The sequence below is a fragment of the Aspergillus alliaceus genome (genome assembly GCF_009176365.1).
Source record: "Aspergillus alliaceus strain CBS 536.65 unplaced genomic scaffold BDW43scaffold_40, whole genome shotgun sequence".
In the NCBI taxonomy this organism is placed as follows: Eukaryota; Fungi; Ascomycota; class Eurotiomycetes; order Eurotiales; family Aspergillaceae; genus Aspergillus; species Aspergillus alliaceus.
In genome coordinates, this window is record NW_022474723.1 from 302,644 (window position 1) to 326,469 (window position 23,826).

Sequence of the window (23,826 nt, forward strand, 5' to 3'; positions counted from 1 at the left end):
ACACAACGCATGATCGGATGCTGCCTAATGTTATATGATGATGCGCGTGCATGACATGCGTGTATACACCCAGCCATCAACACAGCCGGAAAGGAGATGTTGACAAACAATGGGGCTTCTCAGCCTCAAACCATCAACCGGGGACAGCTGAGAGCTGGTGCCGATGACGAAACTTGACCCCTTTTCTGGAATGATTCGACAGTTCCAAGCCACCATACAGGCTTCCATACGTAGCTAGCGGCTTTTTGAGCATCAGGAACGGTGGCTAAGTCCGGAAGCAACCGAGAGTCTAGATCTCAGGGGATGAACACGACGAGGCTGTACTTGCAGGGTGTTCTTTGCTCAGGGCCGAAGCGAGATAGAGTAACGCTTACCGTATCCAATTATAGTTCTCATTAGCCCTCAGGTAGATTAGATCCTCTCCACTCGAGCCCCGGAGTACGTCCTCATGCCGAAGTCGGTAACCATGATCGTTTCATAAAAAGGGCAAAAAAAAATATGGCTGCCTGCTATCATCGGTATTACCGTGTCACCTGGTATTGTACTGTACGAAGTGTATGTACACCCGAATTGTACCGGTGGTTCGGCACGCCCGGAGCACGAGTTTGTTTTTGATAGACGAGATCCCGGGAATCCGAGAATAGAAGCTTTCGTTCATGCTTCAATCATTGAAAGATCATTATAGCGTTATCCTAGTCTGCTGAAATCCTGCAGTTAATTTAAAACAAACTGACGTCATGAGGTTGATAGGGCACAGCCGCATTGGTGGCTGTGTGGGGTGCCACTGTTATGTATGGCGGGGATAGATAGGAATCATAATTAGTAGTGCCCAGTCGAGTATGTGGGATCAATATCACCAGTGAAATGTCAACAAACATGCATTAGTGTCAGGTTTGCCCCACTAAACCCAAAGAGGGATTCTGATTTCTCAGCCAAGAGAGTAGGCAACCAGCCCAAGTTGACATGAGGGGTACAATGGAATTTTCTCAAAGTTACCCGATGGAGGTAACATCATGACGATCTCCTGAATGGTTAAGCGGGGGCATAACTTGTAGATGGTAATAACAGTACCGATCCAATTGATCCGAATTCTTTGCTACTCAGCCCTGTAAGCACGGGATACACATGGCCACCAGTGACACAGCCACTCCGCGCTTAATGCAAATCAGTATGGAAGCCTGTACTACTAGTGAATGAGAGGAAGTGGAGCGCTGCATCAAGTGAACTTAACTATGGAGAGACTGACAGACGCCACTGCCACAAAGTGACGATGACCGTACTCGTACCGAGGACGGTATTATGGGGCTTGGCACACGGGGAAGATTTGCCTTGGGCGATGGTGGGGTCCTTGTCATCAACTCAGCCCTGTGCAAGATCACCCTATTAAGTGGCCAACCCCATCGACTTATAAAAGGTCCTTCGACTCCCCCCCCTTTTTTTTATTTCATCATACTCAACCATCACTCAACTTCGATATCACTCCATCACTTCATCCCCCACCTTCCAACACCAACCACATCTACAACACCATCATGTCTGGCTACGATCAGTACAACAACCAACAGGGCGGCTACTACGGCCAAGGCCAAGGCCAATACAACCAGGGTGGTTACCCCCCTCAGGGTGGCTACCAGCAGAGCTACGGACAGTCCTCTGGATATGACCAGGGATACAACCGTAGCGGTAGCTCCGGTGCTGCCAACGACTACTACGGCGGACAGCAGCCCCAGCACCAGCAGTCCTATGGCCAGCAGCAACAGTATGGACAGCAGCAGGGATATGGCCAGGAATCTTACGGACAGGGGTATGTTAATCCATTATCACATACCAGTTCAGTCTTAGAACAGTCGACTAATGTCGCCTTTTACAGATCCGATGGTCAGGCACCCGGCGGTGCTCAGGACGGTGAACGTGGCCTCGGCGGTGCCCTTGCCGGTGGCCTGGCAGGCGGCTTTGCCGGTCACAAGGCTGAACACGGATTCCTTGGAGCAGTCGGAGGAGCAATCATGGGCCACATCATCCAGGACGGCTACAAGAAGCACCAGGAGAAGAAGGAGCACGAGCAAGGCCCTCCCGAGTACGGCAGCAACTACGGCGGTGGCTATGGTGGCTCCCAGCAGGGCCAGGGCCAGGGCCAGTCCGGTAATGGTATGATGGACCAACTTGGCAACTTTTTCAACAAGCGGTAAATCTTGTCATTCTTCCGACCTCACTCCTGTCCTACAATGATCCGTTTTCACGATATGTGAACTAGCACCTTTCGACTTCTTCCTCGTTCGGCTGGCCGGGTTCGCATAATCATCTTTGCGCTTTTTTCTTTACTCTGCCTTGCTTCACATGGACATGTTATGGGAATATATATTTCTTTTCTTTTCTATTTGTTACTGCATCTGGGCTTTTTAGCCCCGTTACGATGAGACGTGTGATTTACTGGCCTTTTCTTCCACCATAATTTGGGGATTGCTACCTTCAGTTAGACTATTGTCTGCTCGAATAGAAGTGGATATTAGTATTTCCCCACAAAGTAGACCCATTTCACTTATTTAGTAATTCCAGACTATTAGGTCGTTAAACCTCATTCCATTTACACACTCTCTATAAGGGCAGACACCGACCCTGCGCACAAGGGAACACCAATTCGCTCCTGAGTCTCCATGCAACTGTCACCTCATTCACCCGAAGAATAATAAACCACCAATAGAATATTCCAATCGATATCCCGTGCGATTCCGGATTGGGCCTTGACCCCAAATTTCTCCCTTCACCCAACCGAAGCCTAGGATGGTCTCATTTAAGCGGGGTTCTACAGAATATGAGTGACAAATGCACTGAGGCCTAATGGCTCGCTATTTTTATCTTCCGCCCAGGATTTCTCTTAATTGGCAATACTCCTATCTTCATTGGGTTTACCTGTATTAATTGAGCAATAGGTCATAGAATGTTGGCCTGGAATATATATTTAATAAATGGCCGGCATGTCATAATGTCGTCTCAGTGGCGCAATTGGTTAGCGCGTCTGACTGTTAATCAGGAGGTTGAAAGTTCGAGCCTTTCCTGGGACGAGGTCTTTTTTTAGGTTTTATATCTATCCCTACCTCTCTCTATACGATAAATACATAATAATACCTACTACTTACTACTACTACTAATTCACGTCGGGTTACAAGGAGCGCTTAAAGTGTAGGGGATTATTACATTCGTTGATTCCATTTTGTTTACTTATATGAGTTCTGGTATTGATGATGTGCAGGAGACAAAAATCCTAGATAGTTATAACCCTATGATAGAGAAAAGGGGGAAATGCATCATATTGTTAATACAATGTTGTTATAACACCAGGCGACAGAGAGAGAGAGAAAAAAAAAGAATTTACAATGTTCTATACAGTTACAGTCCCATAAGTTGCTTCAAGGCTCACACGTAAGCAGATATAAGGTTTAAAAAACAAGACAGGAAGAAGAGAGCAGCTCCAACGACTGCTCTTCATTACTGATCTTTAGCGAGAGATTCTGGGGTCTGGGCCTGAGTGCTGGGCTGTTCGGCTTGAGGTTCGGCGGCTTTAGTAGGCCGCTCGGTTTCCTTGGGTGTCTCGACGTTGTTGGCCGCGATGATCTTAGCGGCCTCGTCCAGCTGGTTGGCAATTTCGGCCATGTCGGCGGTTGTGGCCGCAGCATTGTTCTTCTCGCGTTCCTCGAGTTCGGCGAGCTCCTCCGGGGAGAGGAGGTCTTTAACCTTGATGGGTTCGTACATTAAGATTCCGTTCTTGGCGTTCTCCAATCTCCTTTCTTGACCGGCTTGACCTGCCCGTCCCAGGACACCTGCAATGACTCCAATGGCGCGCATACTGTCGTCGTTCGCAGGAATAGGGTATGTAACGCGAGTAGGATCGGCATCCGTATCGATGACACCGATGGTAGGGACGTTGTTGAGACCACATTCGTGGAGCAAGACGACGTTCTCGATAGGGTTCAGGCAGACCACTAGGTCGGGCTTGATGACCGAGCGCTCCTTCAAGCTCTCTGCGAATTTGGGGATCTCTTCATCCACGCAATTCACGACCTTGGCCTCGCAGTGACCCAGTATCTGTTGCCCGTTGGTCAAGCTGCCGGGAATCCATCGCTCGAAGATGTGGTAGCCCTTGGCCAACTCTGCAGCGCGGACCACGTATCTCTTTTGGCCCTTCCGTGTACCGACGAAGAGGATCAATCCACCCCGGGCCGCGACCTCCTCAACTACCTTCGCCGCACGGCGCAGGTACGCCGCGGTCACGTCCAGGGAGATGATGTGAATGCCGTCTCGGATACCGAAGATATAGCGTGAGTTCTGTGGGTTCCAGCGGGATGTCGAGTGACCGAGGTGTGTCTGAGATGCGAGGAGGAGTTCCAGGGAAACGTCTGAGGGTCTGGGAGGATTCCGAATGATGTCCTCTGGTTTGTACGCGTCTGTCACGGTGCTACCGAGACTGTGGAATTCGTATCCTATGGAAGAAAAGTGCAAAAGTCAGTCTATGCATTTGAACGACTTTTGGTCTTGGAAGATGTAAAATTGCGAAGGCTTACTTCGCTCATCCTGCGCCTTCCAGGCCATCTGGGCGGCGCGCCTCCTTGAGACTCTCTCGGGAAAGACATCATTCTGATAGCGAGCCTCGATTTCGGCAGCACGCTCTTGGATACGGGTTTGCACTGTGGTGTCGATGGGTGGCTCAGTTGAGAAGAAACGATTGAGCGAGTTCAGAGTCCGAGCCTGGCGGTTGAAGGCACCAAGTTGGCGGCCTGGACCGATGAGTAATTAGTGGAGGCTCTTCTCCATAAAGCATTGACAGCATCGCAATTAATATTGAAACTTACTTTGCCGCATACACAGTTGCCTGGCAATCATATTGTGTTGTGCTGGATTGTATAGCCGATTCCACCAGCAATAACTTGCTGGGTTATCTTTCCGCTCGAACTTTTGATGTCGGGCTTGGCGAATCAGTGCCTGAGGCAAGTGTAGAGAACAGCGCTATACCCGTTTGGATCTTCGAGTACCCCCATACATCGTAGATCTGAAATGGAAAATCATATAATACACACACTATCTGCCGTTAATCGCCTGCACGGAATCTTTTCATGCTAAGCGTGTGCTACACTTGGCCCAATGGCTATACGGCTCCAACCTTTGGCTAAGAAATTCTACGAACTTATAATGCATTGAACTTCGTGAGAGAGTGAATAATTTTCGAGTCGTTATCAAGTAGAACAAAATTGCCGTGCACAAGTGCTGATCCGGTATGAAGGAAAAGGAATAAAAGAAAGCCGTGAGGACATCATACCCAAAAGAGTTTAGCTATCTATCACCTGAATACAAAACCCGGAAAAATGACCCAAGAATAAGCCATCCCAAACTGTGCATGTTAAAAAAGGAAGTCTAAATAACTTTTCCCTCATTGTTGAATATGAATGAGAAATGGATATCAATAGTTCGTGGTAGAAAATAAGGATAATTGTGAATGGGCAATAGGGTAAGTTTTGACATGGGCAGTCTAGTTCAAAGCCTTCATGGCAAGTTCGACGCTAAAGCCTAGTTGTTAGCATCTGCCACACGAGGAATTCCTAGCACCATATGGGAAAGGGGTCGAGCTTACACAACAAAAGTACCAGCCGACACAGGCATAGCTCTCAGCAGAGTCGGGCCGAGACCCTTCCAGAAACCAGCGAGTCCCTCAGCAGCATAGGTCTTCTTGAAGCAGTCCGTCATGCTCTTGAACTGTTGCTGTGCGCCGAAGCCATCGCACTGCATCTTACTCTTGATCACATCAAACGGGTAGCTGCTCAACCAGAGTGCTTCACCAGCCAGTCCACCGTAGGTGGCGACCTTAAGACTGGAAATATCCTCGCGCTTGATGTTGTTACGCTTGGCATCCTGGTTCATCAGGAACTCAAAAGTCAAGAACCACATACCATAGGCCTGAATCTCACGCAGATAGGTTACACTCTGGCCACGGTAAAGACCCCGAAGCACGCCTCCCTGAGCGGAGAGCTTACGAATACAGTCGAGGGGTCCGCTGTACAACCGGTTCGCGCCGTGTGGCTGGGTCTGCATGCGAATACGGATATGTTCAATGGGACCAGACAGAACGGAGTTGGTGAGACCTGCGAAACCGCCAGCCATGTAGTACTGCCCGTACGAAAGGGTACTGTCGGCATATTTCTTCTTGTTCAATTCTTCCAAGCGCCTCCGGGCTTCATGAAAAGCACCAAATTGCACGCTAACCTATTTGAAGTTAGCAACCATTCTCCAGAGACAGATTGAAGAAAACAAGTTTCTACTAAGGAGGTGGTTATCGCGGTACTTACACAGGCACCAATTCCAATCAGGGGAGTCAAAGTTCCCTTGTAGAAAGCGGTAGGGCCTTCATCCTTAAGAATCTTGGTCGCACACTCAAGAGCATTGGCATATTGAGTGGTTGTTTGCAACCGCACCTTGACAATATCTGCGAGCATTAGATTGATCCACTAGCTCACGGCTGTAGTACATACCGAAGGGTTGACCTATACAAATATTAGTGAATCCGCAGTTGGCCCAGTTTCACGCCAAAAAAGGAAAGGAAAAAAAAGATAGAACAAAGAGGGAAGAACAGCACACTGAGTGAATTATACATGTTCTCATGAAACTACAAAAACTATGGTTTTACATGTAACAAAACGAGACTGCAATCAAGATTGGTATATAAGCCCCTTAGAACTGTCAAGAAGACACGTACCAAGGAGAACCTGTGCAATTCCACCAGCTGCACCAGCTGCCAAATCCTTGACGGTTCGCAGAGCTCCATCGCTCTTTTCAAAGTCCTCGAGTGCCCGCTCTTCCATATTGACGATAAATTGCGCGCCGGTTGTCCTGAGGTAACGAGTACACAGCTGAAAAAGAGGGGAGGGGATGAAGAGAAGATATGACAGTGAATAGAATGTGAATAGAATAGAGAAGGAGTAGAATATATAAAAAACCCCCGATGTGCTTATCAGAATAAATGATGGCGCGAAAGCAATGGGGAATGCGGGCCTCCGATTCGGCGGAGGCGCCGATGCACGTGAGGGCGGGCGGGAAAGTGGTATTACGGAGTTTGAAACGAAAGCTACAGAGAGAGACTTTCCCTTACCGGCCGGAATTTTGCCCCGAGGGAAACCAAGACAATCCACTCATTATGCACCGGCGTGCGGCTTTGGAGGTAAGTATCTCCCTAATATGTTTATTGGATATTGGTGTGCGCATTTTTGGGGTAACTGTCTAATTCTGTTCGTCTATAGTTATCCCGCCGTCATGGTGTTGACTGGACCTGCGCCGCCAGACACAGAGATGCTGTATTCTCTCCGAGGCTACCATACGGTCCCCGGCGGAGCTTCCGTTCGTCCCTCGTAGCCTTAAACGCGTCCGACTCCTCTCCGCCGAATGTAGGCAGCGAAGAATTAGAACCCGGCGTTGCGACCATAAAGCCCAAATTTGGAGCTCGATGGGGAACCAAACAAGCACAGAAGCCAGCCGGTCTCAGTCCTGCAGAACAAGCGATGCGGGACGCCTTACTAGCGAAGAAGGCCGCTGAGGAGCAAGAGAAACGACGATTGCAGGAAGAAGAACGCCGTGACTCGCAGCGCAAAGCGGCGTCGCGTACGGATGGGAACAAGCTTCCGTGGCGGAATAACAGACGACGTCCTTTAGAAGACCAAGAAAGCCGGTCTCTGCAGCCTGATAGGCGGTTTGAGGTAAACAATAAGCAAGTACCGAAACATCTGCGTGGCTTGGATTGGACCTGCCCGGACTGCCAATATTACTGTTTTGGGAGGCATCAGACTTGCCCGTGCTGCAAAGCTGTACGACCGGATCTGGCGTGGCCATCGTGGCCATCCAAGGACTCGGCACCACGAGCGGAGGTCCCGCGCAAGGCCGAAGCTTCGGGAGAAACACTGAAAATCCGAAGGCTGGGTCAGTCGGTACTGTCTGATTGGAATCGAGAACAAGATAGCCCTGCAGGGTTAAGTACGCGAGATAATGCCCTTAGGACACATATGGCAGAAAAGGGACGTTCTGCAGGAGTGCGGCTTGTGTACGACCTTAAAAATGAAGGAGCAGAAATGGAAGCCGAGGAAAAACGAATGGAGCGTCGCCGTCTTCGAGAGTCCAAACCCAAACCGAAGAAAGCAGATGCTCCAATAGACCCATGGTCTTGGGATCCGTCAGTACTCAAAATACATGATGAAGAGGGGGTGGCTCAGAACGGAAAAGCTTCGAGGCGTCGAGAAAACCGCAGGGAACGGGAGTCTGAAGTTGATGAAGATGACGAGGAAGAGAAAGACCGCCGCCGTCGCCGTGAAGAACGGAAGCGGCTAAAGAGGGAAAGGGCACGAGAGAAAGAAATACAGTCAGCCGCAATTCCGTTGTATCTACCGGAATTTATCAGTGTCAGCAATCTTGCCGATGTTATCGGTGTGCGGCCTGCGCAGTTTGTGCAACAAATGGAAGATATGGGCTTTGACGGTGTCACCTACAATCACGTACTTGACTCGGAAACTGCGGGTCTTGTTGCAACCGAATACAACTTTGAACCCATTTTCGAAAATGCGGGAGAGGATGACTTGGCACCTGCACCTGAGCCTGAAGACAAGTCCATCCTACCGTCTAGGCCACCGGTGGTGACTATCATGGGTCACGTTGATCATGGCAAGACCACCATTCTGGACTGGCTTCGAAACTCGTCGGTTGCTGCGTCAGAGCACGGAGGCATTACGCAGCATATCGGTGCTTTCTCTGTGGCTATGCCTTCTGGAAAGACCATCACATTCTTGGACACTCCTGGTCACGCTGCCTTCCTGGACATGCGTCGCCGTGGTGCAGATGTGACAGATATTATCGTCCTTGTAGTAGCAGCAGACGATAGCGTCAAACCTCAGACGATTGAAGCGATCAAGCACGCTACCGAAGCCGGAGTTCCTATAATTGTCGCCATGAGTAAGATTGACAAGGAAAATGTCAATGCTGAGAAAGTCAAACAGGATCTTTCCGTTCACGGTGTACATGTTGAAGACTATGGCGGTGATGTCCAGGCGATCGGGGTAAGTGGTAAAACTGGTCAGGGTATGTTGGAGCTCGAGGAAGCCATTGTTACTCTGTCGGAAGTTCTCGACCACCGAGCGGACGTCCACGGCAAAGCCGAAGGGTGGGTGATTGAAGGCACAACCAAAAGCTATGGCCGTGTGGCGACAGTGCTCATCAGACGTGGCACGCTACGACCGGGAGATATCGTTGTTGCGGGAACAACTTGGGCTCGTGTACGCACTCTAAGGAATGAGGCAGGCGTCGCAGTCTCCGAAGCTACGCCCGGTATGCCAATTGAGATCGACGGCTGGAGGGAACAACCATCCGCTGGTGCTGAACTTCTTGAGGCTGCTGACGAGCAACAAGCTAAAGATGTTGTGGATTACCGACTGGAGAAGACAGAAACTCAGAAGCTGGGCGAAGATACTGTAGCGATTAATGAGGCTCGACGTGAGCTTGTTGAAAGGCGTCGACAAGAAGAACTTGAGGGTAGTGAGACTTCTAGCGCTGCACAGCAGACATCTGGTCCTAAGCCAGTACATTTTGTCATCAAGGCAGATGTTGGCGGATCCGCAGAGGCTGTCTTGAACTCGGTCACTGCAATTGGCAACAATGAAGTCTTTGCTAATGTGCTCCGTTCCGAAGTTGGACCTATCAGTGAGTTTGATATTGAGCATGCGGCCACAGCCAGCGGTCATCTCATCTCGTTCAATATGCCCATCGACCCTGCCATGTCACGTATGGCAGAACTCCGGGGCGTGAGAATTATGAATCACAACATAATCTACAAACTCATCGATGATGTCAAAGCAATCTTAAGTGAACAGCTACCTCCGTCAGTGAGTCACCGTGTCACAGGAGAAGCGGAGATCGGACAGGTTTTCGAGATCACGGTCAAAGGAAGAGAGAAGACTGCCATAGCCGGATGTAAGGTGCGCAATGGGGTCATTAACAAAGCCAGGAAAGTGCGAGTAATTAGAGGCCAGGAAACCATATTCGATGGTAAGCTGTCGCTCCCACTTGGTTACATCTTTCCCGCTTCTACTTGTTGAATGCTAATTATGCTTTATAGGCTCTATCAACTCCCTCAAGAACGTCAAGAAGGACGTGACCGAGATGCGCAAGGATACGGAGTGTGGTATCGGCTTCGAAGGCTGGACTGGCTTTGCTGTCGGTGATCATGTCCAGTGCTACGAAGAGATTTACGAGAAGAGATACCTGTGATTTTTTGTTCTCCGCTCCATCTTCCTCATCCGCACGCTTTTTGTCTCACCATTCTTATTATTTTTCTGGTGAATATATTGCTATTGGCGTTTTTGGCTGCGGATCGACTCTTCGCTCTTATCGAAAGGTAGGACTACCATGTATAATTGCATCTTGGCCGGTGTGTTATTTGACCGATATGAATAGTGGCAGCGAAGGCTGCAGAGATTCGGTTCTCATGTACAATATACGACACTATTATCTACATAGATTCTATAGAAATCAATAATATGTATACTACATATGTCCAGTCTCAGCGCTGCCCCATGCTCCGGGACAAGTGATGAGATTGCTCCCATCAACTACTACCACCATGTCGGAACCAAACATCAATACAATCGCTTTGTTGAACTTCACCAGTCATCCCCAATCAGAAAATATAGCAACGGTCCCCGAAAATAGCAAGAAACCACGTCTAACCCCCTCGCATACATCATTCAAGCCACGACAATTCAATGGTAGGAACAAAAAGAAAAGAAACTCTGCGCATAACGCTAGAGAACCGCAAATCCACCACGCAGATCGGCCGCCATCTCTACAACAGGGAATGAAATCCGGCTTTAGGTACCGGCTATTGCTCAATAGTTTCGGTAGATGTCTACTAGAAAAACGCCGCGATGTGACATTGATCCACTTGGGGTGTGGTTTGAGATTAGGTATTTCTTTTGCAGGACCCATTTTAGGGTTCGGAACCGGTATCTCCTTTGGGAATGGACCGAGGTTCATCTTCACCTTGAGGCTTGTATAGGGTTTTTTTTTATGATTACCTTGAGGCGATTGCAGGATCTGGATTTTGGGTTCGCTGCGTGCCTTCAATCAAACTCTACTTTTATTAGAACGTTCGAGAATATGAAAAAATAAAGTTCAAGGAGTCATTAAAACCAGACATTGATCTCCCCACTATGCGGGTGGATTCTAACAGTCCATTTCAAGTTCAAGTCCTTTAGGGTTTCGAATTCTAGCCTGTCACATTTGCAGCCACTTATTCACACGAACTCCTCCTTGCTAGCCTAGCCCACAACCTCACTCTGGGTCACTATGGGGTCTTTTCCAAGCCCCCAAGTGCCGAGTCAGTAGTAACCTTATCCTATCTGGCCGGTCATTGTATGGCCAGTGCAGTTGAGGGTATCGGATGCCACTCCCTGAATTCTTGCTTCAGCTTTGCTCGCTACTCTGCTATCTTGGATTGGTAATGAAAAACGGTGCATATCCCATTAGATCCAGAAACATCGAGTGCCACGACTGTGGACTCTGCTTTATCTTTCGTTCATTTTTTTCATTATCATCAAGTGATGAAGTATTCTTAAGACTCCGAGGATCTTCATGGCACTAGCTAGAGCCTAATTTGGTTGGATACTATAACCCTACTGTGGTGGCAAGCCTTTCGACTCTCGGGTGTGGTTTGCGGATGTGTCACCTAATTATTCTATTGTGCATTTAATATATCAGAACACCAGAAGTAGGAAGAATTGGGGACCTGATATTTTGAAACCAAGTTGTATTTTCTAATATCCATGCGCCTTGGTTATGGTGTACATAATTGGGAGGAAGGTCACTGTTGGTTAAGGCTCTCGATTTTGGACGAAAATATATATCCGGAACGCACCCACATATAATACCAAATAGTACTGCGAGGTACTAACACGAAAAGCATCTAGCTAACTAAACGTGCCATACCTAAGCGAACACTTGGAAACTAGAAATCCCTTCCTAGCGGTACTAAAATAGCAGTAGTAGCGCCATGAATAAGGCAGATCTGAAGCCACTATATAGGCTCGATAGCAGATTGCTAAGAGAAGAGGTGTAAACGAGTGAATAAGATCAATTCGGATATTAATCTACCATGGACTATAACATCAATAAGGAACTCTCTCGGTATCTGTCGAATCTGTCCGCATAGTCATATCTTGTCGCTAATGATTCTTTCTTGTTCTTTTGACTTGATTGGCGTCGAATATAGTGCTGAGGACTGGACCGTGCGAGTGGGCTTAATGTTAGCGCCTCCCTTACTGCGTAGTTTACTGAGGTACTTTGGGTAAGGGGATAGCAGTCGAAGAGCTTGTCTTTCCTGTAACTCCATGGCCGTGGAATTGGCATGATAACTTCCACTGCATCTTTCCGTGCGTCATTTTATTTTCCCCCTATGGTTTGCGCCTTTTCTCTTTCACTTTCTCTTTTCCTTTTTCTCCGAAAGATTTTACCGAGGCACCCTGCTGGTTCGCAAGACACCGGCATAAAGCCCGAGAACAACTAAATTGGTTTTGGAGGCGTTGGGGTCATGGATTGACATGATCCTTCATTCGTCCCATTCTTCGTGGGGTTGAGACTGAAACTCGTGTTTCGCAGTCCACACTGTTTCATCTTCAAACCGAGCTCCAGATATTAATTAAGTCTTTAAATTACCCTGTGGAATCCTTTGCTCAAGAGCTTCTCAGCTTTTGCCTCAGCGTGCACGAAGGGCCAAATGATTGTCGCTGCCTTCAATATTTACGGAACCCTCACTATTGCCTGGATCCATAGCCGGAGACCTGGAACAGTGTATTAAGTGTGACAAAGTCCGTGCTTAGTCAATTGCAACACAGATGTGACTTAGTTACTGTATGTGTGACTGAATAATATGGGGGAGTGATATGAACAGCCTCGAATATTCTAGCGTGTTTGCCCGTTGAGACCAGACCATCCGAAGAAGTCGAATGCCCTTATCGCTTTGCATAATTCGGGGACATCCGTCAAGGACGGTGATATGAAAAAACTACAGTACTTGTAGCCCATGACAGCATGGTCGCATTCCTAGCCGTGGAGCCGGGATTAGACCAGTTCGCAAGGACTCTCACCGTATCAATGGTACATCTATCTAATTTAGTATTCAAGTCTATTCTTCGTTTGGGCCCACTGTCACACCAGAGAAACACTCAAGGACCATGTTGGCGTCGATGGTGCCTAGAAATTCAAAGCCGCGCCAGAGGTCTACAAAGTACGTGCCTGGCTAAGACAGCGGGAAACACATTTTGGATGATCAGTTCCAATCCGTTCGACATAATAGGGGACTCTCCACGTGGACATGAAAGTCATTTAGATTGACCGGTCCGGGCAAGGATATGGGTGGCAGTGGCAGTGGCACCGGGCCTGTGGCCGACGACGATCGTAAACAAATTTAGTAGTAGAAATTTTACATCCTATTAAGTGATGTTGGGTGTCGTCCTATAATTTGGTCCATTTACAAGTTGTGGACGTCCAGATTAGGAGTGTATGCTGATAATATTTCCAAACGCTCCACAAAAGTAAGAAGTATTTGGGGTAAGGCAGCTAGATTACTCTAACCTCCCATTTCCCCTCCAAGAGTCCATGGTGTTGTGAAACTCAGAGTGAATAGGGAGGTACGTTCAGTTTATATATATGGAAAAAGGAAAAAAGAAGAAATCTCTGAGCGGATGAAAAGTTTGAATTTATAGAGACTGCTCTGACCGCCCTGGCTATCGATAAGGGTCATGTGCTCTTGGATACATACATACAATACAAACATCCATGCATAGGCCGCAAGATACTCGTGAAATCATTACTCGCGACAAAGCATCGTGTTTGTCATCAGACTCAATACATACCATACGCTTAATCTTAGTATAATAGAACAGACCGTGAACGGTTTTAGCCTGCATTCTGATTTAGCTTGTCTCTATGGCCCGGGCGTGGGATACTTCTCGAGCTGCTTGGTTGTATCCTCTTCGCGTCAGTTACAGGCTTACTTCCTCAGTATTCTGTCTCAATCTCATATACTGACGCCTCGTCTATACAGGGTGTTTATTATTTCGCATCGCATCGCTTCCTTTGGCCTTTATTCAAGACTCGTTTAATAACGATTATTCTGCTGTCGACGTTCATTTACGTGCTTTTGTTCCTCTTTACCTACCTGCCCCAGGTCGCTTTTCTCTCTATCTTTCAAGGTGCTGGTGCTTGGATTAATGGGGCGTTCCTAGTTCTAGAAGAAGGAGCTGCAATTGTGGCTGTTCTCTTCGAGGCGTTCTTTGTCGATGAAACGCTGGTGGATATCTTTGATGCCGTATTAGTGAACGAGGGCCATGGCGAGCTGGTCACGACCTCCCGGGTCCTATATCCGCAAGGTGACGATGTCGTCAAACGGCTGGGTAAGCCGACCCATAGCGCTGTCTATGCGCCATTCTCTCTGCGACAAATCGTGGAGTTCGTTGTCCTTCTCCCTCTAAACTTTATCCCTGTGGCCGGTACGCCCCTGTTTCTCATCCTCACTGGTTATCGAGCGGGTCCGTTTTACCACTGGCGGTACTTCCAATTGTTAGACCTTTCGAAGCAGCAGAGAAAAGAAAAGATCCGCCGCCGCCAGTTGCAGTATACTACGTGAGTGGTGCTCATTCCTGTTGATCCACCGAGTCTGCTAACCGTGGCAACTTCAGATTTGGAACGGTTGCTATGTTCCTTCAGCTGGTCCCGCCTTTGTCCATGTTTTTTCTGATGTCGACAGCCGTTGGTTCGGCGCTTTGGGCGGTGGATCTTGAGAAAAGACGCAATCTGATAGGGAGGCAACGGTCCGATGAAGTGGACGATTATCATGACGAAGAGACGATGTAGTTTTCTGTTTTTCTTTTTCTTAAGTGTTTAAATTTTCCTTCCTTTTCTATTATTATTCTTGTTATTTTTCTTTTCTTGACTTTTTGGAGTGTCCCATCCAAGGGCGTACCTCCATATATATCTTTTTCCTGATTCGGATAGAAGACCGACTGGGTATTTGTCATCTAGCCTGGTCGTTATTATAGTCTCTACCAAGACTAGATACTCCGTACTCCGTACTCGTTGGCATTTAGAGTACGAGATTGAGGGGTTTCTAGGGAGCGTTCTGTCCCCACCGGTGATCCACCACCTTTTTTTCTTGGTCTCGGTGACTGAGAAGTGGCGGACTGGAACCCCTGAGTATATGCTAATGCTGCTAAGTCCAGGGTAGTAAACTCTGTTGACATTCCTTCGATTAATTCAGCCAGTCAGTGCTCGGACTTGACTCCAGAATCACCCCATCCATTAATTTGTCCTGCAGATAAGAAACCCTAAGGTGGGGATAGTCTGGAGTCAATTATTGTGTGGTTCGATCCCTCATTCGTTCTCTAGCAAGTGCCGGCTACGGATATGATGCGCTGCACGTGACCGACTCGGAACTTCAATGGGATGGACTCGATTCCTTCATATCGGCCGTGGCCTTTAAACGCTTTGAACGCACCGGGTCTATGTCCACTTTAGGGGGGAATCTGCGTGGGCCAAGCACTTCTGAATCATTCTTGGCTCCACCGCCATGGGTGAGGGACTCGCCTACTTGATTCATTTATTAGTCCCCGGAATTCCCGAGAATCGTTAGAAAGAAAGCGACCATTTTTGAGGCTTACAAGGTCTATCCGTTATATCATCCCTATGTAATCACCAAGGCACGACTGCTGCTTAATTTGTGCATCACCCGAAGAACGTCTGTGCAGATCGTCAGGGATCACTGAATCTGCAACCTGGGGATCATCTCTGGAGAATCATTACAGGCAAGACATCGCAAATCTCAATCTGCCGCGCCCAGAGAAGGCGCATGACAGGTATACTGGTATAAAGGCCAAAAACACCAATGCTTTAGGCTCATGGATTTGACCCAAGCATGGAAACGGACGCTACCTCGCCTTTATACCCATGGACCAGAGAACCCGGCTGCGCAAGGCTTGTGATGCCTGCAGTATACGAAAGGTGAAAGTGAGTATCTCAATTTGCACTCTCTCACTTAGAGGAGACCTTTCTAACGGGCATCGAATCAGTGTGATACAAGCGGGCCGCCCTGTCGGTCGTGCGCAAGCTTGGATATCCCCTGTACCTATGAGAGACCGAGCAGACGCCGTGGTCCCCCCAACCGTCACGCAGAAGCGCTTAAACGACAGAAGCTCACAGCATCACCCGTTGGCTCCCCTACCCCGTCAGACCATACGTCGCCAGAATCTACAGGGTTATTGAACAGCCAACTTATTCCGTCACCACCAGCTTTCTCTTTGGAAATGATTTGTTCTTTGCCTACGATGCGGCTTTTGGTCGATGATTACTTCACCTACATTCACCCATTGATACCCGTTCCTCATGAACCGACGTTTCGCGCTGCGCTTGAACGAAGAGAGGATATCACCAATCGTACTTTCCTGGCCCTGGCGGCCTCTATGATCGGAGCACTGGTGACTTCGTTTCCACGACGCCCAAAGATTCATCTGAAGACTTCGATCGAAAAGACAGCATTCCCGCACTCTATGGCACTGGTCCGCAGGTGTCGGGACGTAGCCGTCCAAGCCAGAGGCACTGGATATCTTGATCGCAGCGCTACTGTTTATGATGCCGCTATTAGCTATTTTCTGTCTCTCTGTTCAGGTTATATGTACAATGTGCGAACATGTCGCCTGTATCTGTCGGAATGTCTGACGATGTTACACGTGTACGATTTATGTGGCCATAGCACGCGAATGCGGACCATGAGTCCGACAAGCCCAAACTCCTCTTCGTCGCTCCTATCCCAGGATCAACCTGGTGGCTCTGGAGGTGATCAGCTCGACATAATCGAACAGGAACTCGGGCGGCGCTTGTTCTACACTGTCTTAGCTGGGTACCGAACGTTGCAGCAGATGGGGTCAACCGATTCGACCTTTCACATTCCCCCAGAAACTCACACTGAGCGGTACCCTCCCTTACCCCTTGAGATAGACGATGAGTTTATTTTTCCGACTCACGTTGAACTCCAACCGGCTAACAAGGTGTCTCGGCTCGTGGGGTTTAACCTTAATGTCCGTGTATACAACTCCTATAATCAGGTCTCGGCATGGGAAGTTGCATTTGGCTGTGGCCAGCCCTTTGACTGGGAACGGCAAAGGCTGGCTATCTGGGAAAGCTTACAGAAGGTCAAATCTGCAGTTGTTAATGTACCAAGAGAGCTCTCGCTGCAATCTTCGACATTGAGCCAGGGCCTGAGCGGCACAGAGGATCCAGATTTCTACGAGAGACGACTCATTCAATATGAGATTCAAAAGGCGAATATATACGCCAGTCAGCTGGGGACTCGGTCTTACTTGGTAGAAAAGTACTGGGCTCTGTACGCCACTTGGAAGGCATGCCGTAAGCGGACGGAACAAGCCGCCCATAAGAGCACAGTGCAGGTCAAGGTTGAGGGAGAGCCGGTCAATGCGGTCAGCGCTGACGCAGACGCTCAGTCAGACCATATCGGTGCTACCATGGCGGAAGAGCGTCGACTTGTGATTCGGGACATGTTTGTATTACTGCGGTCCATCAACGAGGTCAACATGGAGCCTAACGGACCTAGCTTTGTATGTTTTCTTTTCGCTCTACCTGACATGAGCCATGAGCCAATACTAACAATGCTGTTTTCAGACCACCAAAGTCCGCCAGGTCGCCTCTACCCTTCTCAACCTTCCTCATCCAAATATGGAACCCGCTGATTCTACCACGTTAGCAGCAGGGCCGCACCCTTTGACTGTGGCTGAAGCGGAATCTTATCTCCATGCCTTTATTGATACCCTCATGCGCCTGGAGGGAATGACAGCACCGGTCCCGGGAGTGACTGAAGCCAGTCCACAAGGCCATGGCCGATCGATGAGTTATTTGAGCGATTTAGATCGAGATGAAGAGGAACTACGCAAGTGGGCTAGCCTCAAGGAGTATCAAGCGAGGTTTGCAGCAGCTGGAGGAATGTACTCGCAACTATGATATGACCGTGTTTAATCTTCTTTTTGTATATGTATACATGCATATAATTATACTCATGGGATGGCGTATGGGTGACTCTCGATGGAGTTGTGGGTGAGGGTCCTGGTGCGTTGATATATGATTTTCTTTTTGGGTTGGCGTCATCGATATCCCCCTTGCATTCTCCAATATAAAAGAAAGACTGTCCTTTATTATATGGATCAGAACATTCAAGTAGATAAAGTATGTTTAATGTTTAGAATGGTTACTTTCGACCCTCTACATAAGGGTTAGGCTCACCCACTTCGGGCTCTCGACCTTCAGCGCCGTCGAAGTAAAAGTGGACCCCAACTCAGCAAATCGATTAATTATGCCATGCCCACCGGGCAGCAACAACATCATCTGGCGTTCCATTCTTTGTCGAGGTCTGAGGGGGGAATTGGGAGTTGGTTAAGGACGAGAGTCTACGTTGGAAAAATATGATCTTAAGGGGAGTTGAACTGGTGGAGGGGATTTGTAGACATTTGAGTGGATTGAGGTTTAGGTTTAGATTGCATTTGACTATAATTTAGTGGTGAATGTGTGGTTCATACAAATGTGCACAATGGCAGCGGTTAGATAGATGCTTACAAGAAATGAAAGAGAGATAGCGATGGTGAGAGAAAGAAAGAATCTCAATAAGAAGTAACAGTAGCCGTGACAGTCATCGTCATCGTGGCCACTGTTTTCGTCTCAGTGAGGGTCTTCGTCTCCGTCACTGTCACAGAGAGAAACATCGGCGAAACAGGATTCACCACCAATGATCCCCCTTTATCAGGAGCTTGAGTGGCCGCACTGCCAGTTGGTGAAGAGCCAGAATGAGTAGGAACCGCCGACGAAGTTTGCTTAGTTCTTGTCAGCCCGACGGTGGCGCTCGTGGTCCCGGTACTGGTGAGATGGAAAGACGTTGTCGCCTTAGACAAGCCTGTTCCTTGTGGGTTATGGGTGAGGGCTGTATTTTGTGTAGGTGGAATTGAATGAGAGGTTGTTTCTCGCGTGAAGTGAGCCTGGGTCGATGTCGATGATGCTGAGAGAACGGGGATCCCATCGCTGGGATTGAGTGGGATCGTTATGAACTGGCTTGTGGATGACCCCGGTATGATTATCACTATTCCAGGCTCTGAGACGAAGGTTCCTGTTATCTGGGGGGTAGGAGCAGCCTGGTTAGTGGGCACGCCGGTAAAAGGTGATTGTGTGATTGATGCAGTTGTCGTAGGCTTTGAGTCGGCTTTTGAATAAGATGTATCTGTGTGAGAGGCTGCAGCTCTGGATGCTGTGGATTGTGCATTGTTCCATGGATTGGGTGTGTAGGTATTGCTGGCAGTGCCTGAGGCCAAATGGGTGCTGGTTTGACTGTGAGACGCAGACGCCATTACCATTGAGCTTTGATACACTCCGGTAGATATACCTGATGTCCCGGCTCCAGATAAAGTTCCAATCACGCCAATGGTAGGACTAGGTGTGCCCGTAGATCCTACAACCCCAGTTGCTATGTAACTATCAGAGGGATGTGATGGCTGCCCAGAAGTAGGGCCAGATGAGCCTGTCGAGCCCATAGGCCTGGTTGCTGCTGTGGTAACGCCAAGAAGATGCGATGACTGTCTAGCCCTAGAAGACCCAGCTGGAGGAGATGCAGCGGTCACCTTCCACGCAATACTCGTAGAACTGCCAGTCGAATGAGTCGTGGAGGATAGGTGTGACGTAAGACCCGTAGCCTTCGCAGTCGATGAGCCAGAAGTAAATAAGCCGGATAACACTGATGTATGCCACTGTGCTCGCGAGGAAATGCCCGTGGATCTGTCGGAGGGAATAACCGTTGATGTGATTGTCATAGTCATGACAGTAGGCGCGGATACCTCACTCTCTGAGTCAGTCGTGGAGTCGGGAAGCATGATATGGGCCTCTGAATATGTCTCTGTGAGTAAGTGTATTGAATGTGATGTGTCTGCTGTCTTAGAAGAGGCGAAGCTAGAGGTGCTGGAACTATGAGAGTCGGAGTCGATTGCGGTTGCTTTGGATGAATGTCCAGTGGCTGTTAGCGAAACACTCGCGCCTATGTGCGACGATGTAATTGCTGTCGATGGAGCAAATCTAGAAGTGACCGATGAAGATAATGGTCCGTTCTCAGGTTCGTCCCTTTTGTGAAGTGAGCGAGAATGTGCAATGGGACCCGCCGAGGAAAGTAAGGCAACTAGATAAATAACGAAAGTTGTATATACGAAGTGCATCTTGACGAGTGGATTATAGGAGCTGAACGATATAACAGTACCCGAAACAGAAAATTTAAAGAGGGGACGCGAAGAGGATATTATCAGATCAAACTGACTGGGTTAAATGATGATCAGATGGAGTCAGTTCAGAGCAGACAATCACGCACCTTGGCTGAATTAACGAATGGATGGCTTGAAAGAATGACAGATAATGAAGACAGGAATGTTCAACAATGCAGCTCTGCATCGGGAAAGAGAAAGAACTTTTAAACAATGCCACCACTTGTTGGGCCTGACCCCCTGGGCATGAATGGCATAAACCAAGGCAACAGAATCACTTTGAAGCTCCTTGAGCGCAGCATGTCTCAAGCGGGCCTTGAGGATTCGCGATGGTTGGTTGTTTGAGTGGATGAATTGGCGCGCGACAAAGCCTTGGTTCTGCACAAAGGCGCCTATTGCCATGATTGGCGCTGATACTTCAAAGCCTCATATTCTGAAACGAGGTGGATCAGTCCTGGTTCTTTTTAGAATAAGTGAGAGAAATTGGGCCCGGGATTAGGTGAGTTGTTCTTCGTTGGCTATCATTCACAACAAATATCTTGGGTGTAGTTTGCACGTATGATCAGGGTTGGATTTGATCACACCTCTATAAATCGTCACGTCTCTACTTATATTTTATCCAATATTTTAGATGAGAAATAGAAGAATACATTTTGCTGTTTAATTTCCTTCCGCCATTGTGAATAAACCCCCTTATGAATGTGGCGCTCCTGATGATGCAGCACTGAAATGTGGCGGCGCATTTGAGCGCAAACCAAAAGGCATGATTTCTTCCTGACTATCGCTAGGTCCTTTCTGCCTTCTAGAGCTATCCCTGAGAGGATATATGTCTCTCGTTCTCGAGCCCCCGGCCGCAGTAGATCTTTCTCTCCACCCGCTGGGCCCCTGCTGGGAGGTCGAATGATGCGCGCTCGACCTCCAGAACCGCGGCGCGAATCGTGCCACCAATGAGTTAAGCGCCGTAGCCGAGGCGGTTATGATGGCTAAATTGGCTTCCGTTCCTGATACGGTATGACCGATATTGCAAGTCCGGTCTTTGCTGTGTGGACTGAATCGCTGGGCATAAATGACCAGCCGGGCGATGCTCAGCGCCGTGACTCTGCAGAACCCTAACTGTCAATGATCTTCAATAAGACATTCGGTTACATGGTATACAGACATACATTATTCCCATACTGAGAATGCCGATAATAGCCGTCTTTTTTCGCTTAGACATTTGCAGCCGCCAGACAATTATCGCGGGAATGCACAACAGCCAGATGTTCGTAACAATGGTGAAACCTGCTGACCCTAGGAAAAAAGCTATCTGGTTGATACATTGCCTACCCTTCACTAACCCTGTTTCTGTCCTGGCCTTCGTGTCGGCTCTAGCGGCTTCTGGGCAGCCAGGTCCATGGCGGGAAAATCGTAGACGTATCGAAATGGACTGCATTGGAATAGATCAGATAGGAAAATAGACAACAACAGACCTAGGTTCACGGCGGACAGGGCGTGAAGGTTCCATCGCACTATGCGTCGTCGGTCAAGAAACACGATAACGGAGGCTTTGACGATGGCTAGAATTGGATTATAGAGCAACTGGTTTGCGAGGTTATACTTCTGTCCAATGATTTTTCTCCTGTATGGATAGCGGAGACACGTCGATTGAGTGGTAGCGCGAGTAAGTTAACTTGGTATCTGGATCGAGAAAAGGGATTAGCAAGCCCTCCATTGAGCAGAGATCCTCGAAGATGTCACACATACACATCCATACTGTGTAGGTCTGTCCGATCGCAAGGATCTAGTATGTGCATTAGAATAGCTAATGGGTCAGATCAACAGAGGGGCTAGCTCTACCCAGGCCACCACAATGAATCCATCATCTAAATCCACATCAGATATTGCTCTATACAACGGGCTGGATAAAGAACAGGACTGACCCCAGCCAAATTGCCTACCGAGGAGCCTTGACCAGCAACGCAAACCCACTACCAGCGTTCTTAGGATAGGAAAGACGAGGACGATGGCAAGCGCGACATCTTGAATGTTCTCAGGCATTTCGACGCACGTCGCTCATGGCACTCAACATTGCTCCTTGCCGTCAAAAACCAAATCGACAACTCAAAACAATCCACGTCTGAGAAGCGCTTCAACTAGATAATAATTCAACCATTATACCCAAGCGAAAGAGGATTAAGCTAGTCATCCTGCTCGGAGGGCCCTGGACACGCGAGCAATTCCTTGGAGCATGTATTTACCCAGACTCTGGGCAACGGTACTAAAATCATTAAATCAACGAGAAACTAGGCCATGAAGTGGATTTAGTGGGGTTTTAACTTGGTGCCATGGAAGGGTTAGATTTAATGTCGCTGCCATCCGGCTCGGACGCTACGGGTTCTCGAGACTAACAAAGTCGGCGTTCTATCCCGTCATCTGAGGGATGGTCATGGTTGGTCCGGACTTGATACTATTCCCACTCACTAAATCCAGTCCCCGATGCGGGTCCACTCGTCTAATGACAGTCCATCGTGGCATGTTGGAATGCCCTGCAATGAGGGTTGGTCTAAAAACCCTGGACTTCCCCATCGTCCAGGTTTAACAGGGAATATACCAGCCTACTTGGGTGGCGATTGGTTCCGAGTGTTCAATAATCCTGGCATCATGCGGGTGAGCGTGCTGTTTACTCTGGCTGCTACCGTCACTGCGGACCTGCATCCCTTCGGCTTTGAGCGCTACCAATTGCAATTGCAGGATCTGCAGAATTTAGACCCGGCTGATGCAGCATTTTTCAGCTTTGCTGATTCCGCCGTGGCCATGAATCGGACATCCAACTGCAAGGTCTTTCCGGCTGATAGTGCATGGCCCCGGCTACGCACATGGGACCTTCTCGACCAATTCACTGGCGGTGCAGTCATCAAGTCGGTTCCTCGGGCTTCATCTTGCTATCATGGCCCTACATATAATGCGGCGGATTGTGAGCGGTTGACTTTGTAATAGACCAACTCTTACTTCCAGTAGGTCTTTCACATCTCATGTAGTCAAAAACACCTAACGTAACTTTAGTAACAATGACCCAATTGAGATGCTCTCACCTGTCTATCAAGGCTTGACATGTCAGCCAACCACCAATCCGAATGCTACTTGCTCTCTTGGTGGTTATCCCGCCTACGCGGTTAATGTGTCAAGCGTGGCTCACATCCAGCTGGCCATCAACTTCGCGCGTCAGACGGGGGTGCGCCTTGTGGTCAAGAACACCGGCCATGACTCCTCCGGGAAATCAGGCGGCGCAGGCGCCCTCAGCATCTGGACCCATAACTTAAAGAGGATTCAATATGTGCCCTCCTACAACGCTTCCGGAGCCGACTGGACCGGAGCCGCCTTCAAGATTGGCACCGGGATCCAAGCTTACGAGATCTACAAAGCTGCTCGGACCGGCAACTAATGGTCGTAGGAGGCGAAGGGCAGACCGTTGGGG

General features: G+C 48.6%; 8 protein-coding genes and 1 non-coding gene across 9 annotated transcripts; 7 read left to right on the top strand and 2 right to left on the bottom strand.

Moving 5' to 3' along the window:
• Positions 1–1,532: 1,532 nt before the first annotated feature.
• Positions 1,533–2,189, top strand: hel10 (putative high expression lethality protein Hel10; the record flags this gene model as incomplete). The annotated part of the gene is made up of 2 exons (XM_032047677.1): positions 1,533–1,804; positions 1,871–2,189. 2 exons carry the CDS (start codon positions 1,533–1,535, stop codon positions 2,187–2,189), a joined length of 591 nt encoding a protein of 196 aa, XP_031897590.1.
• A 799-nt stretch (positions 2,190–2,988) lies between these two features.
• BDW43DRAFT_t176 lies at positions 2,989–3,062 on the top strand. Its single transcript has one exon. It is a non-coding gene; the product is annotated as a tRNA-Asn (tRNA).
• A 424-nt stretch (positions 3,063–3,486) lies between these two features.
• On the bottom strand, positions 3,487–6,848 carry BDW43DRAFT_302270 (putative mitochondrial carrier protein (Ymc1); the record flags this gene model as incomplete). Its single annotated transcript, XM_032045207.1, has 5 exons — positions 3,487–4,478; positions 4,560–4,772; positions 5,637–6,252; positions 6,336–6,472; positions 6,743–6,848. 5 exons carry the CDS (start codon positions 6,846–6,848, stop codon positions 3,487–3,489), a joined length of 2,064 nt encoding a protein of 687 aa, XP_031897591.1.
• Positions 6,849–7,144: 296 nt separating this feature from the next.
• On the top strand, positions 7,145–10,569 carry BDW43DRAFT_284763 (translation initiation factor 2). The gene is made up of 3 exons (XM_032042878.1): positions 7,145–7,204; positions 7,284–10,068; positions 10,139–10,569. Exons 1-3 carry the CDS (start codon positions 7,181–7,183, stop codon positions 10,288–10,290), a joined length of 2,961 nt encoding a protein of 986 aa, XP_031897592.1. The 5' UTR covers positions 7,145–7,180; the 3' UTR covers positions 10,291–10,569.
• Positions 10,570–13,153: 2,584 nt separating this feature from the next.
• BDW43DRAFT_284766 (uncharacterized protein) lies at positions 13,154–13,711 on the top strand. The gene has a single exon (XM_032042879.1). It carries the CDS (start codon positions 13,171–13,173, stop codon positions 13,408–13,410), a length of 240 nt encoding a protein of 79 aa, XP_031897593.1. The 5' UTR covers positions 13,154–13,170; the 3' UTR covers positions 13,411–13,711.
• A 181-nt stretch (positions 13,712–13,892) lies between these two features.
• On the top strand, positions 13,893–15,030 carry BDW43DRAFT_159052 (EI24 domain-containing protein). Its single transcript, XM_032038577.1, has 3 exons — positions 13,893–14,055; positions 14,123–14,700; positions 14,757–15,030. Exons 1-3 carry the CDS (start codon positions 14,005–14,007, stop codon positions 14,929–14,931), a joined length of 804 nt encoding a protein of 267 aa, XP_031897594.1. The 5' UTR covers positions 13,893–14,004; the 3' UTR covers positions 14,932–15,030.
• Positions 15,031–15,566: 536 nt separating this feature from the next.
• On the top strand, positions 15,567–18,278 carry BDW43DRAFT_284773 (uncharacterized protein). Its single transcript, XM_032042880.1, has 3 exons — positions 15,567–16,080; positions 16,143–17,684; positions 17,749–18,278. Exons 1-3 carry the CDS (start codon positions 16,021–16,023, stop codon positions 18,082–18,084), a joined length of 1,938 nt encoding a protein of 645 aa, XP_031897595.1. The 5' UTR covers positions 15,567–16,020; the 3' UTR covers positions 18,085–18,278.
• A 2,787-nt stretch (positions 18,279–21,065) lies between these two features.
• BDW43DRAFT_321363 (uncharacterized protein) lies at positions 21,066–22,409 on the bottom strand (the record flags this gene model as incomplete). The annotated part of the gene is made up of 7 exons (XM_032049323.1): positions 21,066–21,471; positions 21,536–21,749; positions 21,800–21,971; positions 22,012–22,049; positions 22,116–22,152; positions 22,209–22,234; positions 22,292–22,409. 7 exons carry the CDS (start codon positions 22,407–22,409, stop codon positions 21,066–21,068), a joined length of 1,011 nt encoding a protein of 336 aa, XP_031897596.1.
• Positions 22,410–23,012: 603 nt separating this feature from the next.
• BDW43DRAFT_313796 (uncharacterized protein) lies at positions 23,013–23,793 on the top strand (the record flags this gene model as incomplete). Its single annotated transcript, XM_032047678.1, has 2 exons — positions 23,013–23,341; positions 23,415–23,793. The coding sequence occupies 2 exons, from the start codon at positions 23,013–23,015 to the stop codon at positions 23,791–23,793; spliced, it is 708 nt and encodes a 235-aa protein (XP_031897597.1).
• Positions 23,794–23,826: the final 33 nt, after the last annotated feature.

Bases quoted from the DNA above. Each gene is read 5' to 3' on its own strand.
- BDW43DRAFT_284763 (XM_032042878.1), top strand. From the start codon at position 7,181: ATGCACCGGCGTGCGGCTTTGGAG. The intron at 7,205-7,283 runs GTAAGTATCTCC...GTTCGTCTATAG, and splicing joins ACCGGCGTGCGGCTTTGGAG to TTATCCCGCCGTCATGGTGT. The intron at 10,069-10,138 runs GTAAGCTGTCGC...TATGCTTTATAG, and splicing joins CCAGGAAACCATATTCGATG to GCTCTATCAACTCCCTCAAG.
- BDW43DRAFT_284766 (XM_032042879.1), top strand. From the start codon at position 13,171: ATGGTACATCTATCTAATTTAGTATTCAAGTCTATTCTTCGTTTGGGC.
- BDW43DRAFT_159052 (XM_032038577.1), top strand. From the start codon at position 14,005: ATGGCCCGGGCGTGGGATACTTCTCGAGCTGCTTGGTTGTATCCTCTT. The intron at 14,056-14,122 runs GTCAGTTACAGG...TCGTCTATACAG, and splicing joins CTTGGTTGTATCCTCTTCGC to GGTGTTTATTATTTCGCATC. The intron at 14,701-14,756 runs GTGAGTGGTGCT...TGGCAACTTCAG, and splicing joins CGCCAGTTGCAGTATACTAC to ATTTGGAACGGTTGCTATGT.
- BDW43DRAFT_284773 (XM_032042880.1), top strand. From the start codon at position 16,021: ATGGACCAGAGAACCCGGCTGCGCAAGGCTTGTGATGCCTGCAGTATA. The intron at 16,081-16,142 runs GTGAGTATCTCA...GCATCGAATCAG, and splicing joins GCAGTATACGAAAGGTGAAA to TGTGATACAAGCGGGCCGCC. The intron at 17,685-17,748 runs GTATGTTTTCTT...TGCTGTTTTCAG, and splicing joins AGCCTAACGGACCTAGCTTT to ACCACCAAAGTCCGCCAGGT.